Source organism: Pungitius pungitius, chromosome 13, assembly GCF_949316345.1.
Source record: "Pungitius pungitius chromosome 13, fPunPun2.1, whole genome shotgun sequence".
Taxonomy (NCBI): domain Eukaryota; kingdom Metazoa; phylum Chordata; class Actinopteri; order Perciformes; family Gasterosteidae; genus Pungitius; species Pungitius pungitius.
Window position 1 is genome coordinate 3896647 of NC_084912.1, and position 17002 is coordinate 3913648.

Sequence of the window (17002 nt, forward strand, 5' to 3'; positions counted from 1 at the left end):
GCTAGTTAGCTAGCTGCTACGCTATCGTCAACAGGACATTCAGACCAGCTAGCATGTGAGTGTGCATGACAACACGTGTTTAGCCTGCAGCTAGTAGCATGTGCCCGAATAAACTGATTGATGCCCGAGAGGAGCCCAAAGAACACAACAAGTCAACGGGGAATTCCAGGCTGAACATTAAAAAACACTAGCATGTGTTTGTTTTGACTGGGTTCTACTTGAAGGTAACACAAATAACTGCTGGCTGGAGGGTAAAGCTGGAATAAAAACATTTCCTCCTCTTTAGATTAAGTGAAAACACAGCCATACAGATTGTTGCAGCAGATTTTGTGTGTGTTGGTCTGTTTGTGTGCGCACAATGAACGAGGTTAAGAGAGTGTACTTTGTGCATCTGTGTTACACTGTCGGCCACAGAGCTTCTTTGTGAGGCTTTGTGAAGACGGAAAGAAACCCAAACCAGACAACAGTTCAGTACCAATAATTCTTCTTCATCTTAATGCTTAACTGACTAAATGTGTTCAACTCTGCCTAGAAATGCCAACTATTGAAAAACAGATTAAGACGGCCACGCAATCTCTCCTTGATCATCTATTTTCGGAGCTGTGCCAAAGAACCTCGCAAAGCTTTGGGGCCGAGCCCGCTCAGCATGAATGGCGCCCTCTGTCCCCCTTTAAAAAACAGTCCCAACCGAGCTCCCGCCTGAGGTCCACGCCACACCCCAAACCAGAGCAGTGGCACGCAGAGGACACACAGCCGCTCTCTGTTCCACAAGCAGCGGCTTTAGCCTCTTTTTTTTTCTTCAGGATGGGAGCAGGAAAAGATGCACAATAGAATCACAAAACTAAATCAAGAATAAACAGAATCCATGGGAGCTTTGATATCATTTTCATCAAACTGAAAAGGCTGAAAACCCACAAAAGTTAATATTCCACTGGGGGAAACAGAAGTGCAGATTTACCCTCAGAGATGGGAAATATGTCACCTCATCACGACCGCTAATGTGCAGCGCTAAAAACACGCCGTGCCTTCGTACAGACACACGCGCGTACAGCTGCTCAGCCTTAATCTGCTCACCAGATACCGAAATCAAAGTCTGAGGCCTGTCTAGACGTTCGCCTCCTCCTACACAATCTACTGCACCAGAACCATGACAGAGACTTTGATCGAGCTCCTCCCAAGAGGGCCGTGAAATGAGAAATGTCACTATTGGAATTCTTGTTCTTATTTCACAACCTCTGCACAAAGTCGATCCCGTGTGGAAAACGACACACACACACACACACACACACACACACACACGGGATTACAGGGACAAAGGGAAGTCCCAGAAAACGTCCTCAACTGTGTAGCTCCGATGGTTCAAGGAGGTTAATGAATTAGTCATCTCTTGACACCAGAAGAGCCTCGGGGGGGAGGGAAGAAAGAGGAGGAGACTGTTGAGCCCTTGCTGACCTGCCAGACACTCTAAATGAAATATAGGGCTTTTATAAAAGAGACAAGATAACTATGGGCGCCACTTCCCCGCGTTGTCGACTATATGTGAGTGAATTCAGCCCCTGCTACGTTTAGGTGTGTCCCATTAGGCTCCATGAATTAAATATATACCTTTAAAAACACATCGACCATTTGCTCTGTTGACATGAGGCGATATCCTCGTCCAGAGTGGTTTTAGACCCATCCTGGGAAAATCTAATTAAAAAAGGGTCTCAAGTCAGAATCCATTTATTGAATCACAGGAAGCAACAGACCATAGGAGGCTTCCGCTCGCTCCGCGTCCTCCTCCGAAGTGCAAGAGATGGACGATGAAATGGAGAACATGTTAGGTCCATTAGCCGATAGGACCTGAGTGGCTCCGTCTGGAAATTTGAACCGCAGGAAAACCATATACCAAAAGAGCATTTCCCTCCTCACGACCCCAATAAGAACCGGCTCCTTTTGACTCTGAAGCAGCAACTGTGTTCAGAGCAATGTTGAGATTCTGTAAAGAGCTCTGTGCGGATATTTAGTCAAAATGTCCCAGTCTGCTTCATACTCCTCAGGGGTCTGTCCCCATTCATTGAACAGGCCGCCTGTCCTCGTCACTCGCACTTGGTGCCTTTCTTAGTGTTTGTTGCATTTCTGAGCGTCACCCATCTGAGTGAGTCTCTTTACTCTGACTAAGTGCACCCTGTCGTCGTCCCCCCCACTCCACTGGACACTTTCAGTTGATTAGCTGCAGCAATGATGGCGGCAGTAAAGTAAAGCCAACTCGTCTCGTCCCTGAAGGTCTACTGCTCGTAGGACAAGGCGAGAGGCGGATGGAAGGGAACCGCATGAAAGAACGCAGAGAATTCCAGGCGTAAGCAGTAGCGAGGTTCGCCTGGCTTATTACGTCATACAACCGTAACTATTCAGCAACGACATCCCTGCGTAAACAAGCGACTAATTCCTTTTCTGAGGAGCACATTTTGATGCGGTCTGGCTTTCGTCACATTGACGGTTACAAACAGTCGTTAAAGATCCCCGAGAGCCCGTAAAAGGGGGCAGAAGACGTCTGCGAGGGGAGTGTTTAGCCGGTCGGTGGTCTACTGTGAGCCAGCAGACACGAGTGGCTGAACAATAGTGTGAGCAGGAGGTCGACGAAGCGACAATGACTGAAGATCATCCAAACGCCGCGGAGGAAGGGGTTCTGCCCCGTTGTTACCATCATCATAGCAAAGAACATTTTGTATTTTCAGAAATATCGAGACAAGGTTGCAGTAAAATGTTGGATTCAGGGATGAAAAACAAACACACGCCGCTAACTGGTTTTCCTCCTTTAACTCTTCTCCATCCACCGGCTCTGCGGGTCACTACTTATCGACACAGACGGATAATAACACAACGGCCTAGCGGGGCTTTTGTGGGCTTACAGCAACAAAGTCCACACAACAGGCTGATTGTTTAAATCAGATGGCGAGTGATTAACAGGGTGTTTAGGACCACGGAGAATTAAATCTAACAAACCAATTATCCACCAGTAAGACTCTTCACTTGACTTCTGGGCCTAAATAGGATGGAACTATACAAAGTGAGAAAAAAAAAGTAAATTAAAGTAATTTAAATTTTAATAAATGATATTCAGCACGTTGTCCATTTCCTACTTGATAATACTAATTACATGATAAGTAAGTCCTCACAGCCCCGGAGGATACAGGTCTGAGGTTTGGGAAATCCGTGTCTCTGGCAGTGTGACTGGTTGGACATAAACATTCCTAAAGTCCCAACGGCATTCTGGGTCACGCTCAATTCCTGCTCATCACAAACACAGTGGAGACGCGGCTGCAGCTAATTTCAGAAATCACATCTCTGGATCGTTTCAACTCACTGCACTCACAGGTTTCACGAGAAGATTTACACAGTTACAGAAAACTAGCATCATGTGCTATCAAGCCTAGCCAGGCTTTGGCTTAGTCATTACCCAGGATTCTTAGGGGTCAGTTGGACATTTCAGGATCCAATGTCATGGTCAGAACTCATACATTATATCTAGATTTGTTTTTAAATGTTTATAGCCTCAGGCATAGAGATTGAAATGGATTCTGTCTAAGATGACATCATCTATTTGGCATCTAGCCTCCAATACGAGTTCTAAACTCAAAGATGTTTGACGCAGTGCCATATAGTGTGTGTATATAGTGTGTCTACAGACACTTCTTCTGCATTGATCCCTAGCGATGTGTGGTTCTCGCTATCTGTTGTGTCGTTATCAAGGGGCTCCGCTTTCCTCCATCTCTGACTGCTCCTCACATCCTGCTTTTGGTAAATGTTCAGATTAACTGTGGGGGACGTGGAGTTAACCAACTGTGCTGAGGAGTGAACACAGACGGAAGATCAGACAAGACTTCTTTATGTTCTCATCTCTCGGAAGCGGTCTTCTCACAAAATGAATCAGGTCATCATCTGAGAAGATATTAGCTGCATCATTTTTCTTTTTATTTGAAACTGAAAAGTAATTAAAGGGACGGATGTTTCCCAGTTTGCAGGAGAGGCGGTTCAGTGGCTTCATGCGGTTCACATTGCTGACGTCTCTGTGTATTTATTGAGCCATCTCTGGCATCTGGATATGGGGGGGGAGGGGAGGGGGGTGTGTGTTCACAACACCACATCACACACAGTCACAGACACACATGTGCAAATATACATCTCCGTCTATATTGCCAAGTGACTTGTGGCATGTGCGGCCACATTTAATAGTGTACGGCTCTACTCTGGGGTCAGCCTCAGACCGGATGACGCAACCTTCATCTCAACGTGAACCCAGTTGAAGCAGAAAGAGGAGAAGCAGAGAGCAACCCTACCTGGTAGTAGCCTTTAACCTGCCTGATGAGAATAGAGAGGTTCTGGATGCGCAGTGTCGGGTCATTGTTCACCTTCTTGTTGGTCCTCTGCACAGTGGCCTTAGGATTTCTGTAAGAGGGGGGGGGGGGGGGAGATGTTACAGTTATTTAAACTCAGTTCGTAGCAAAGATTGAAGGTTGGTTGAAGACAAACAAACATTTTGTCAGACACTGAAATCATTGGCGGCACAGTGATATTGAACCCTCGTCCGGGTCGGTAGCATAACCACGTTAAAGAAAGCCCAGACGCATTCAAAGAACCCGGCTGTGCTTGCATGCGTCTGCCGCCCCTTAAAGCTGGAGGCTCCAACGTTTCAGACCTGCCAGACGTGTCGTTTCCGGTTTTTCCATCAGCAAGTTAAAGGCAGCGAGTATTTCTGTGATTCTGCAGGATTCTTGCAGGATGCAGAACCCGTGTGGGCGCCTAACTTCGTGCTCCTCGAAGGACATTTAGAAAGGAGCGTGCACGACGTCTGATGTTATCACGGGTGTCAACATGTTTTAGTGACCCATTATAAACATTCCACAAACGCACCTCTCTGGCTGCTGGTGTCCAACAATCCACACTACCGCCTGCATGTTTATGGAAATAAACAAAAAAAACAGACCCGGTTTTGTCTCAAAGCGCATTAAACCAGTGGACCTAATTGATGCAGAGAGGTGGGTTTCCATGGTCGGTGCTAGTCAGCAATCCATGCAGCTATCAATTATTTTTCCCCTTTAAAAACCAGCCTGTCAGGGCTTCTTACCTGCTTATATCTGAATAATATAGTTTGTTTTTGCATGTTTACAAGTTAAACAGACCAATCCTATGCCAGACATGTGCTCTTAATGGGATAACTACTCAGCCCCTGAGGGAAATTCCTATTTCATATGGTTTCAGCAAGTAGCAGACAGACACTTACTTACATACTGTGCATGCTTTAAATATGTGTGTGAGGCACAGGCATCCTGTTAAATTCAAAGCTAAATAAGATCCATCACCACTGAGCACCAAACAGTGTAGTGTGTGTGTGTGTGTACAGTTTCAGGGGGGAATTATTGCTACCAAATTCATCAAGATGTCCAAAACATGCTTTGACTACCGTGCACAAGCCCAAGAGAAAAAGTAGTAAAATCTCACCAGCCTCCATAAAAACAACCTGTAGTTAATTCATAATACATTTGCCTTGCCTGGGAAAACAACACTTCTGGTGTACTTGGTTCTTGTGTAGCCTTACACCACCAGTACTGAAGAGCTGCTCTCATTCTCATGATATGCTCTTCAGATTTCAAAGCATGGATCCTGTGACCCATATATGAGTGTCAACATGCTCCAAGCAGGGGGGGAGGAGAGCCCAGGCTGCTTGGGGATGTACGCATGCATGCAGTGTGTAGCACATGAGTAGTCATGCATATGTGTGCCGGTCTGCATCTGCGCTCAATCTAACGCGACTGTACGGCTCAATATAGCTTGATCCGGAAAAAAAACAAACATTTAGACTGAATATAAATCAGGATTTTTTTTTATAGTCTGTCTTGTTCTGTTTGAGGGAAGAGGTCAAAAGGTGAAGGATTCATCATCTTCCTCAAGGCCGTTCAGCTCGGTGAAAGCTCGTAGTCACGGGGGACTTCTTCCCAAACACTTTACCAGGCTGCCGCTCTGCTTATATGGAGACTGATGAAACAGACCTATTTCAAATCAAACCAAGCCATAAAAACCTGTCTTATAATCAAATATAAATATCCTACGGTTTCATTAATCATTAAAAATAAAGAAATTTCCATTTGCTCATTTGAAAACGTAGCAGTGTGGCAGTGTTAATTACTCTTTTAATCAGCCTTCGCACACACACCCACACACACACACCCCCACTAATCAGAAGGACACAGGGCTCTTTCTAATACTGGTCTAGATGAACAATCATGTGACCACCCCATCCCCCCCCCCCTCGCCTCCATACAGACACTCAGCCCCTTTTTCAAGGCCCATAGTAGGGGGTCTATTTAACCCGTTAATTAAAAAGCACAGGAGGTTGTAATCCTGTCAGGGCGAGGAGGGCGATGTGGGGAATGAGGTGTGTGTGTGTCTCTTAGAGAGAGAGAGAAAAACACATAGAAAGAGTTGCCCAGTCATACATTCCTTCACCCCCAGTCCGCCAAGAACATGGCGACCACATCAACAGAACCGTGACTAATACACAAAGTACGTCCCTCGTTCTTCGGGCTCTGGCGCCACACACTGTGAGCACGTGCCAGGCAGCCCCCCCCCCCCCCGCCGTGGATCAGCAAGCGCATTAACACAGGGACTTATACGCTACCGGAGGTCAAACATCGTCCTTATTGCCTCCCTCCCAGTCTCCTGCTCCTGGAGCACACACACACGAGGCTTTAAATGGACAAATGCATTAGGCGGGCAGAAAGCCAACGGCGGGGCAGACGACCCGCGAGCCGGGCAGCGAGGCGGCCGCTCGATGGGCCCGTCCGGCGCCGCGTCGAGGGGCCACCGAGCTTTCTCCTCTCTTCTCCCGGCTCTGATTGGCTGGGTAGGTTAGAGAGTAGTGTTAACCTAAATATGACAGGCTGCGTTACAGTCAGCATGGGCAGCCAGGCACACACACACACACACAATGTGGGCTAAATGCACACCCACAAAGAAATGTGGGCTTCATTTGGCCACGTGTTGGGGATAGAGCTTATGAGCTGCACTGTACAAACATAGCAGGGACACACACACACACACACACACACACACACACACACACACACACACACACACACACACACACACACACACACACACACACACACACACACACACACACACACACACACACACACACACACACACACACACACACACACACACACACACACACACACAGCAGCTACAGAAAGAGGAAGCAGTGTGGTGAGCGGTTATTAGCAGCCAAGCTAATGTTAACGGTTCAGCTCAGGGTAATTCTGTGGATCCCTTTCTGCAAACATCCACATTTGAAAATGTAAATTTGCCTCAGAGCAACACTGGTAGTCACCCACTCTGGAGAAACTGCAACATGAAAAGGTCCAAATGACAACGTTTTAACCCAAATACCTCACAGAACAGACACAGACACTGAATTATCCAGATCAAAATTATAGCAAGATGACAGCTCCAAACATTGGAATGTAGCCCCTAAATTAAATTAAATCTTGTTACCTGACTACATTAGAGCACTGGCTGACCTTACAAAAAAACCAAAACACAAACCCATTAGTGTTGCCATTTATATTTATATACACCCGGCCATAACGCGGAGTCAGACCTAATGTTTAAGATGACTGCATCCTATTCAGTCATCCCTCACTGTGCCCCCCCCCCCCCCCCATGAGAACAGCAGCGTGTGAACATATAAAAAGCCCAGTGAGAATCTGACCACTGGTATGCGCCTCTCGCCTCCGCTTACTTCCTTGTTTTGGCTTTTCATGCACTCGTTCCTCTCCTGTCTTTGTCTTTCTGTTTCCAGGGGGCCTCTTCCCATTCCTCGGGCCGTGCCGTTGTATCCATAGGGACCGAAGCCAAAACGCGCCCCTGCCCGACCGGATAAAGATCTGATGCGTTGCTTTGTGCTGGACTACCAGCACATACATTGAGATGTGCTAAAATGTCTCAAATGATAAGTGGAATCGCTCGGCCACTCAATGGGTTACTCACTAAACCAAACAATTCCCTGAGGGTGATAACAAGGTCACGCTACACTCACTTCTCTGATGTACAGACTTCCTTTTTTCTTTTTCTGGCTGTACTTTGTCACTGATTAATTCGACCTTGCTGGTAACTCTCAACGTGAAGCTACTGTTAATGAACAACTCAACACTTCCTGCAGATGCTTTGCAGCAAAAAAAAAAAAAAGGTCTTCCAGGGAGCAGAAGGGATGAGGCCCCCTGAGCTTCTAACCTGAAGCAGATGGGAGGAGTGTTGAGTTTGTATAATTAAATCATTTGGCTTGTATGATTAAATATTTTAGGGGAAATAGGAAATTGAAAAATAAACACCAATCTCACTAGATCTAAGGCTATGTTGTGCAATGACCCAAGCACAGGAACACCCAAATAAAGCTGAGAAGGCATTATTTAGTTCAACTTTGAATTGCTAGGGGCTGAGAAACCTGGGTCTAAACCCCCCACCCCCAAAAGGGTCCACGTGGGGTTGAAGGCGTCCTCGGCTCACGGCCTTGTTAAACACTTCCATCCTCTCAAGGTCCCCTCAACAGCTGCCGTTTCCTGCCCGACTCGATGTGCATCCTCCTCGCAGATAGACGGCGGGGGGGACAGGCGTGATTACGACAGATGACGGATATATGTGCGATTCGGCACTTTGACGAGAGGCCCCACAGAAAATCGAGAATCGAACAGTGTGGCAGCGGAATCCCAAATATGTCTCCAGGAAGTCGAAGAAAGTGAGTTGAGCGGGGGGGGGGGGGGGGGGGCGTTGAGAAATGAAGAAAAAAAGGGAGGTCAGCGAGAGGGAGATCAATCAGACGGCGAAGGCAAAGAGATCAAGGAGATGCAAAAATGTGCATGAACTATTTTTATTGATTACAATCAATCACGTCCCGTTCTTAAATACCTAGACAGATGTTTTATTCAAGGTAAGCTACCGCATGCTTTTTGGAAAACCAAGAAAAAGTAAAAGCGGCCTGCATGTGGCCAGATGTTTGGTAGTATACAAAAACTGAGCAACAAAGGCGTAAAGAGCAGAGCACGAGCACGACGAGGCCTCCATGAGTTGGTTCAACAATAACCAGAGAATCCAATGATTCATCTGATGGTCTGCAACAAAAGACGCTCACTCGTCACCCAGTGGCGTCCCTGCACAGCCGATTGGTCAGAGGTCTTAGTATGCACGACGTGTCGAAAGGTCGATTCTGTTATGAAATGAAGTGATGACAGGCGCAGTGAGGACATCCTGTGAATAGGAGACTACGGAGAGAAAATTACCACAACGTGGCCTTGAATATGCTCAGAGTATTAAGCAATTCATATTCACTGACTCATGGGTTTGCCTCTTTGTCGTTGACAACCACTAGAAAGCACTTCAATAAGCAGAAGAAGAAAAAAAAAATACTAAAAAGAGCAACGCCATCTCTTTATTCATTAATTTATTTATACGCTCTAGCTCCCATGTGTGCAGCCGCTGCAGGAGCACAGGAGCCAACAGAAATGAACCCGTGCAGCATGCGCGACGATTTCCAGGATTTTGGAGGAAAAAAATAACATGACAAACGTTGCTTAGGAGTCAACTAGGACTTTCTGCAATGATCAGTGCTACTTCCGCTCCTACAACCGAAATACACATCCGACCTGTCAAATGTATTGACTGTGTTGTCATTTTGGAGTTCGTCCTGAACCGATGCCAGGGTCATATGGATCGCAAAGCCCTCTGGGGCAAATTTGGTGTATTGGGCTATGCAAATAAGATTAAATTGAATCCAATCACCCCCGCCCGCCCCCCCCCCCCTTTTTTTCAGTGTTTTTCTGGCAAGCGTCGAGCTCGGCCGCATTACTCCGTCCCGGCAGCCCGCAGAGGAACCGACTGCGTACCCGAGCGGGCCAGTGAGCCGGCCATGACGCGGGACTGGCAGGAAAACCAACGGGACGGTTGTCCCTGAGACCAAACTTCAATGGGGCCCGCCTCTCGCCGAGCGGGAAAACTAATTGCTTTTGACAGCACGGAGGAGGAGATCTAATTGGCTAGGTAATGACAGTCACATGCCGGGAGGGTTGGAGGGGATGGGGTTAGGGGGTGGGGGGGTTGGGGGGCGTGGTGCCATCTGGGTGTCAGCGAACCGTTAAGATAATCCCGGGGTCCCTCCTCTTCTCGCTCCCTCCCATGCTGTTTCGATGACAACTGCTGCCGACCTGTCTGCTGCGTCGGCGCTAAAAGCCGCGCGGAGGCATTGACGCTGCAAACGCCGCGGCTTCCACTGCGACAGCTGACTTCACCAGGAGTAAAAATAAACTTCTGCTTATTTCTGCTTTGTGCCACAAAGAGAAGCAGATTGTTTTTGGGTGAACCAAATGAATCCTCTGGTTACAGGAGCAGTTGTGCGTTTTTTTTGCAGCAGAGAACATTTTGTTTCAATGGTAGTGCCCAATCTAAACGGCGTAAACCCTACTGAATGGAGGATATCAACAGCGGAGCCTTTTTTGGGAGGAACTGATCAATGCCAACAGAAGTCTCTCAAGCTGTCAGAACAGAGGAGGAGTTGGGGGGGGAATGAGTGAGTGAGAACGTGTTGGTTGGAGGCAGAGAACTGGAATGGATACAATCGCCGTTAATCATCGCCTACAGTCCCTCAAAGACGCTGGAAAACTTTCCTGCGGTGCAGCTCCTTTTAATGAGAGTTACAGTGCAAGAGAGGGATGACGAGGGGAGGAGGCATTTCCAGACACCCAATCACAGATGGGGACAAACCCGAGGCCTGTTTAAACCACATTTCTCTCTTATGATACAGAATTAAATCCTGCACAGGCACTGATATCAGGTCCATATGTGAGTCATTCAAAAAGGCTTGAACATCATGCTAAAACGATGCAATTGTGGTTTTGATGCATACATCTTTTAGCTCATTGCTTCAGCGTATTTCAGCGAGTTCTGCTTACTGGACGTGACCACGTGGGGCTGGTGAAGAAAAAGCAGTCTGACCTACACTGTAGGCCTTTTGTGTGGGAGGCCGGCTGAGCCAGACGACTACCAACAGCTGCCTCAGTCCAAAACAAATTGCATGGAAGAAAAAAAAAAAAACACAGATACACAGACTCCCACGCGGACACAGAGGAGCCACACAGAAACGCGCGCGCACACACACACACACACAAATATAAACAGAGCTGGCTGTGACTGGCGATCCCCGACATCCTGTCAGCCGATCCTAAGCCAGTCACAGTTCAGCTCAACTGTTTTGTAAGGGAGCGCACGCACACAGAACAAAGTTCCCATCCAGTTCATTCCACTTATTTGCAGACAGAAATCCTACCCAGTGCCTGTTGCAAAGCGCCTCGATGTGCATCTTGTATCTTTGCTGCCATGTTTAAAAGGTTTTCAACCATTTTTGCCCCCCCCCCCTCACATCCTTCCGGTTCTTTCCACTACCTCATGTCCCAATGGGAAAAAAAAGCTCTAAAAATACTGATGACTTGTTAAACGTTTTTGTGTGTGTGTGAGCGCGAAAGACGAGAGGCGCCCTGGTCCAAATGGACCTGCGACGGCCTTCCTTAGAAAAGGAGGACAGACGAGGCATGGGACAGAGCGACTCTCAGTGGGGCGATGCAGCCCAGCGGCAGGAGGTCGAGGACAGAGCAGGAGGAGGAAGAGGACACCAACCAGAGGACAGGAAGCGGCCGCTCAGAGTTAATCAGCTCCTCATGCCACGCAGCTACAGCTTAACCCTTCGGTTCTACACCGAGGTAGAACATGTGCACATGGAGAAATACTGCAAGGGGGACGTGCCAAAGACAAGCGCCCGCCCCCCCCTCCTAGAGACGACTCTGCCTCGCAATACGGGCGACACGTGGGGTTGGCCTAGGAAAATGCAACCCGTTATAATCTCTTCTGGGAGGTGGAAATAAATTCCACTGGGATCAGGCCGACAGGAGGGGTAAATGCTGACAGTGTGGAGTGGGGCATTAGCGGAAAAATATGACACTAAAAGAAAATTGCCCGGGCAAGCGGGAAGTCAGGAGCTCTGAGCCAGACAAAAGGAATGGAAAGCCGTCTGCTGCCACTGTTGCACGTTGGGGGGGGAGGCGGCTGGAAATGACAGGCGGGTTCAGACGGACGTTGAAGGCCTCATCTTCCCCCAGCACACGTTAAGAGTTTACTCGAGCAAAAAAAGAAACCGGCGTTTTCTGAAGGATCTGCTGTGGTCCGCGTAAATCTGCGTCCAGATCCCGCTCCCGGGCGTTTGTCCGCTTACCACTGCTATTTGTGGTCTTTTAATCTGCAGCACAGCGGGGAAACGTGAGCTTGTGGAGCTTCTGGGGGGGGGGGGGGGGGGGTCGAGTCAGCTGCAGACGACGGGCCTCCCGCCGACCGGAAGTTGTGGAGCTGCTCCTTGCATCACTCGCATCCGACGCTGCTGATGCAAATTCAACTGCAGCTCCCAGGGACCCTGCAGATAGCGGCCATTTCTGAAGGTGTGACCCCCCACGACCCGCCCCAATACAAGGTCCCTTTTGTGCGTTAACCTACATTCACTTCAGCAGACAATTTAAAAAGAAAAGGAGGGCTGAGCAGAGGCTGGAGCTAGTGAAGAAATGCTTCACCGGGTCATGTGGGGATGACCACACTTGAAAGCCCCCCCCCCCAGGGGATCATTTGTCGTGTCTCGTATCACCATGAAGGGTTTGAGATCCCCAAGCAAAGGCCTGCGTGGCGTTTTTATGATCAATCGCGTCTGAGTGAGGGTTAAAATGACTTACATCTCCAGCATGATCTCGTTCAGGTAAATCCCATCCACTAACTCAATATATTCCGACAGTTGGGTGCCATCGGTCAAAGAGGCCTGGCCGGCTGTCTTCACCTGAGAAATGAAGGAGAACAACAGAAATAGGGTGGGTGTTGAGATCATCCACACACACACAGACAGACACACACACTTCACAGGTCAGTGGGGCTTGATTAGTGAGCTTAGTACGCGTCGCAGTGGTTACATGGGGAAAGCTTACCCAGCACACCAGAGGCGTGAGCATAAACTGCTCCAGCAGAGGGGTGAAAACCTCGCTTTCCATCTTCTTCTTCTTCTTCTTTTTCAGGGCAAACCGGCGCCGTTTTAAAGAAGGTTCACTCCCGGGGAGAAGGACGTGTGTTTTGTTTTGGATCCGCTCATGTAGTTGATTCGATTAAATCGACGCTCATTTTTGCACCACTGAAGAAGAAGAGAAAAGCGGGTCCGTGGTTTCTGGAGGATGTTCCAGGAAGAAGATTTAAAAAAATAAATTAAAAAAATAAACGTTAATCCAGAATCTTCGACACCACACAGCTGTTTGAGATGACAACGGCTGGGTTACCTCATCTGATGGGAGACTGAATCACATTGTTTTTAATGTGTCTTTAAACCACCGAGCTAAAAAAAAAAATAGACGAGCTTAGCTAACATATCTGCATAAAGAGGATAAAGACCGTCTACATGAGACCTGAGCCAGGTGTGGTTTTATGCTAGCTGTGGAGAAAAAAAAGAAGAAGGTTGCAGGCTAAAGATCTCACAGAGGCTAATTTAACGATAAGAGAAACATGAAAAAATCAAGGACAACATCCAGTGCGAGAGGAGGGGATGGAGAAATTAAAATCCCAGAAGGTTAAAGTCCCGTTTTCCAAAAAAAAAATCGTCAGTTTACTCCTCAAATTGGCCGTGAGGTCATTGGTGCGCGCGCGGACCTCTCTCTCCGCCCGACTCCGTTCAAATGAAGGGGGCGCGAGCGCAGAGGATGAGCGGAGGACACTTAGCACCGCCCCGCTCTCCTCCGCATCTCCCTCCGCCCCTCCCCGCTCTGAGAGAAAAAAAATAGGGCACCGATGAAAGCGTCAATTTCCATCGATATTTTGTGCGCGCCGTTCGTAAACAGTTAGTGTTCTATTAAATATATTGCAAGAGCAGCGCTGGAAATACGAGCAACGTTTTTTTAGTGAATGATGGAGACATTCATGGAATGAGACTAAGCAGACAGCTCTATGGTGCTTTAATTTATATGGATTTGCATGCTGAACCTCTCCTGCTTGTTTTATTCCTGTGCAGGTAGAACATACAGGGGATCCATGCGTACCTTTTGTCTGCCTTTACAGCATGCAGCATGTTACATTAAAGCTGCCAGCAAGAAGGCTACTGACACCTAGTGGGTAATATAAAAAGAGACTAGTGTAAAAGGATCCTTATGTCATTGTCCAGTCTAATAGACAACTGCTAAGATGCACTTCCTTTTTGTGGGGAATGCATCACATGGCATTTACATGGCAAAATAGAGGGACAGTCTCAACTGGATTACCTGTATTTATGCTACAGTAGCAACAAAATAATCTGTTTGTAGGATTAATAAAGAATTCATCTATCTGTCTATTCATCAGTCCAATTATCTTTGGTGGACTGATAAATAGGTAAATTGTAAATGAATCATGCACTAATGTAGATTAATCCCAGAAACCAGATAATTGAATCACACAGCATTTATTTTAACTGCATCAGCAGCAAGGTAACGACTGAACCACAAGACTAGACCCACAGTCCTTCTCTATACAGGAGACACCTAATCAACAGTTGATGAATGGCTCTGTGGGTGTGAAGAGGGAGCACTGGTGGTGTGACCAAATAGCCGATGAAAACACAATCACTGATCTGGGAGCAGGGGACCGGGGGTCACCTCTCGGGAACAAATGGATCGTTGCATGGTCGCCGTAAACTTATGATAAGCACATTCCAGCAGCGGCCCTCCTGGGTAAGGGCCCTCATTTGCATTTAGAGTAACGGTCGTTGTGGTTGATACTTCCGCTTGATACAGTAGGAGATCCTGACTGGACCTGCTTTCTTTTGATTGTCTGCTGACTGGAGGGTTGTGAGCCTCAAGGAGTTACAGCATTAAGTGACGCTTCTTAGAAATCCAATGTTGGTTAAAACAGCCCATCGGCATGTATCAAGGATAGGGGTTGTATTTTCTTTGTTTGGCTGTCACTGTCAATATAAAGTGTACATCTTCAGCTAAATGTTAAATATCAGGCTGTTGACAGCAATATATGGCATTCAAAGTTTTATTTTTGTATGAACATACATTCTCTATCAATACAGGCAAGGCGCTTTGTTCCTTAATCAATGCTCCAGACGATTCCATTTCCTTAAAAATCAATAAAGTTTATCTTATCCTAATGATGTGAAAAAAAACCCAAATGGTTTGTTTTCTTCAGGGTCGATTCAATAAAATAGTTTCAATTAAGTACAGCCTTTTCGTGTGGCAGCCCACTCAGGCCTCTGTGTCACCCAGCACACGGGTAATGAAAACCTTTCATGGCTGCTGCATGAAGCCTTGTGCTTACACAGAGCACAATTATGCACAGTTAATTACTGTGGAGGATAGGGTGGATATTTTGTACAGCTCAGTGTGTTTATTGTGTGTTTCACAGGATTCATTCGGTGTGTGATTCATTGACCTTGAATATAAGCGGCTGCTGCTCCGGCCTGTTTCATTAAAGTCTGTCATTAATGATGTTTTATAGAGCTTTTTTTCTAAAGCGTCGCCTACATAAATGACTCAGTGATTGTAGAGACCCACAGCAGCATTCCACACACACACACACATACACACTCTGCTATTTGGATCAAACTCTGGAAACACGTGGAAATATTCCCATCATGGTATTAATTCAGAATATAAAGACCACAACCATGAAGCAGAGCTGCTCTGAAATCCGTCACAAATCAAACGTTCTCTCTCTGAACAACCACCTCCTCTCTTAGATACAATTATAAACTGCAGTTTCCTGTTAGTTATTTCACTGGTATTTACGAGTGACCACAAAGAATGTTTTATTTGGAGCTGAGCTGATGTCATGTGGCCTTGAATGCAGGGTGGGCTGACAGAGCTGCTCGAGCTGTTACCCATTCATCCTTCTTTAACTAACTTATAACTGGTTTGGACCTCTAACAAGTTGATGAGTCAAATCCAAAGCAGCATATTCTGATTTACACTGCAAATTTAATACAATTATGTTGACCATATTTAGGACGACTTACAAATATTTGGATTTATCCTACGGCGTCAGTCAGTATTTATACCACATTTCCTTGTAATATGGCCGATATTTACAGTTTTCTTGTCATATTGAACCAAAGTTTGAGTTTGAGACCACGCCCAAGGTGCCAAAAATAATGCTTAGCAAGCTGTAAGATGAATCAACACTCACACTGTTTAAACGGTATCCATGGCTTACTGATAATAAGGTGCTTAAGTGGTCTTTTTAAGTGTTTTTACAATATGTTCAGCACACACATAACAATGTACCTTCAACAAATTGGTGATAATAACATAACTAAAGGTAATTGGGTAAATTATGTAAAGATTTGACCTCTATCTTTGCTGCAGAGGTCAGCCTGACCTTCCTCTCAGGTGTATCTTCTAGTGCTGCAATGAGAAAAATCAACGTCTGTCTGTAAAATCTCCAATTGAAAGGATTAAGCCCCCCCCTGTGGCAAAGCCTAATTCCTCAAAGGTCAACAAAGATGTGTGTGTACCAACCCTCAGCATCCTGTTAGTCATAATGCATCCTTGAAACTCTGAGAAAATAAATGAGTATTCTCTTTCATAAAGACATGGAGAGACACAATAGCACTCAAACACAGAGCTGTCCTTAATGCAGTTTGTTTAACTCGTCAGGAGCCCCAGCAGAGTGAGAGGATGAGCATTACTGACAGCTCTGGATTCAACTTTGGTACCAAAAAGCAATCCGCTCTGTACGTTTGAGGCCTCTTTGAATCTCCCTCTGCGGCCCCATAGTCTGAGAGGCTTTTTGGATCAACAACGCTGCAAAGAGCCAACAGTTAGGAAAGCAGGGGTTAGAGTTGCAACTGAAAAACATTTCAGTCTCTCATTGATTTAGTCTCAGACCCGGAACGCTTATTGATGCTGCAAGGATTAATCTG

The 17002-nt window shown here is 46.7% G+C and overlaps 1 protein-coding gene across 6 annotated transcripts in view; it reads right to left on the reverse strand.

The window, feature by feature from the left end:
• Positions 1 to 13795, reverse strand: part of ccdc88ab (coiled-coil domain containing 88Ab) — a 48194-nt gene extending 34399 nt beyond the window's left edge. For 5 of the 6 annotated variants that reach the window (XR_005119948.2, XR_005119947.2, XM_062566515.1 and 2 more), the window contains exons 1-3: positions 13047 to 13795; positions 12801 to 12901; positions 4320 to 4428 (exon numbers count right to left, since the gene is read on the reverse strand). Coding sequence is in view for 4 of the 6 variants with exons in the window: in XM_062566515.1 (XP_062422499.1) it covers positions 4320 to 4428; positions 12801 to 12901; positions 13047 to 13109 (273 nt within the window). In the remaining 2 variants the exon portion in view is untranslated. The remainder of the gene's footprint in view (positions 1 to 4319; positions 4429 to 12800; positions 12902 to 13046) is intronic. The other variant, XM_037465732.2, reaches the window with a different exon arrangement.
• Positions 13796 to 17002: the final 3207 nt, after the last annotated feature.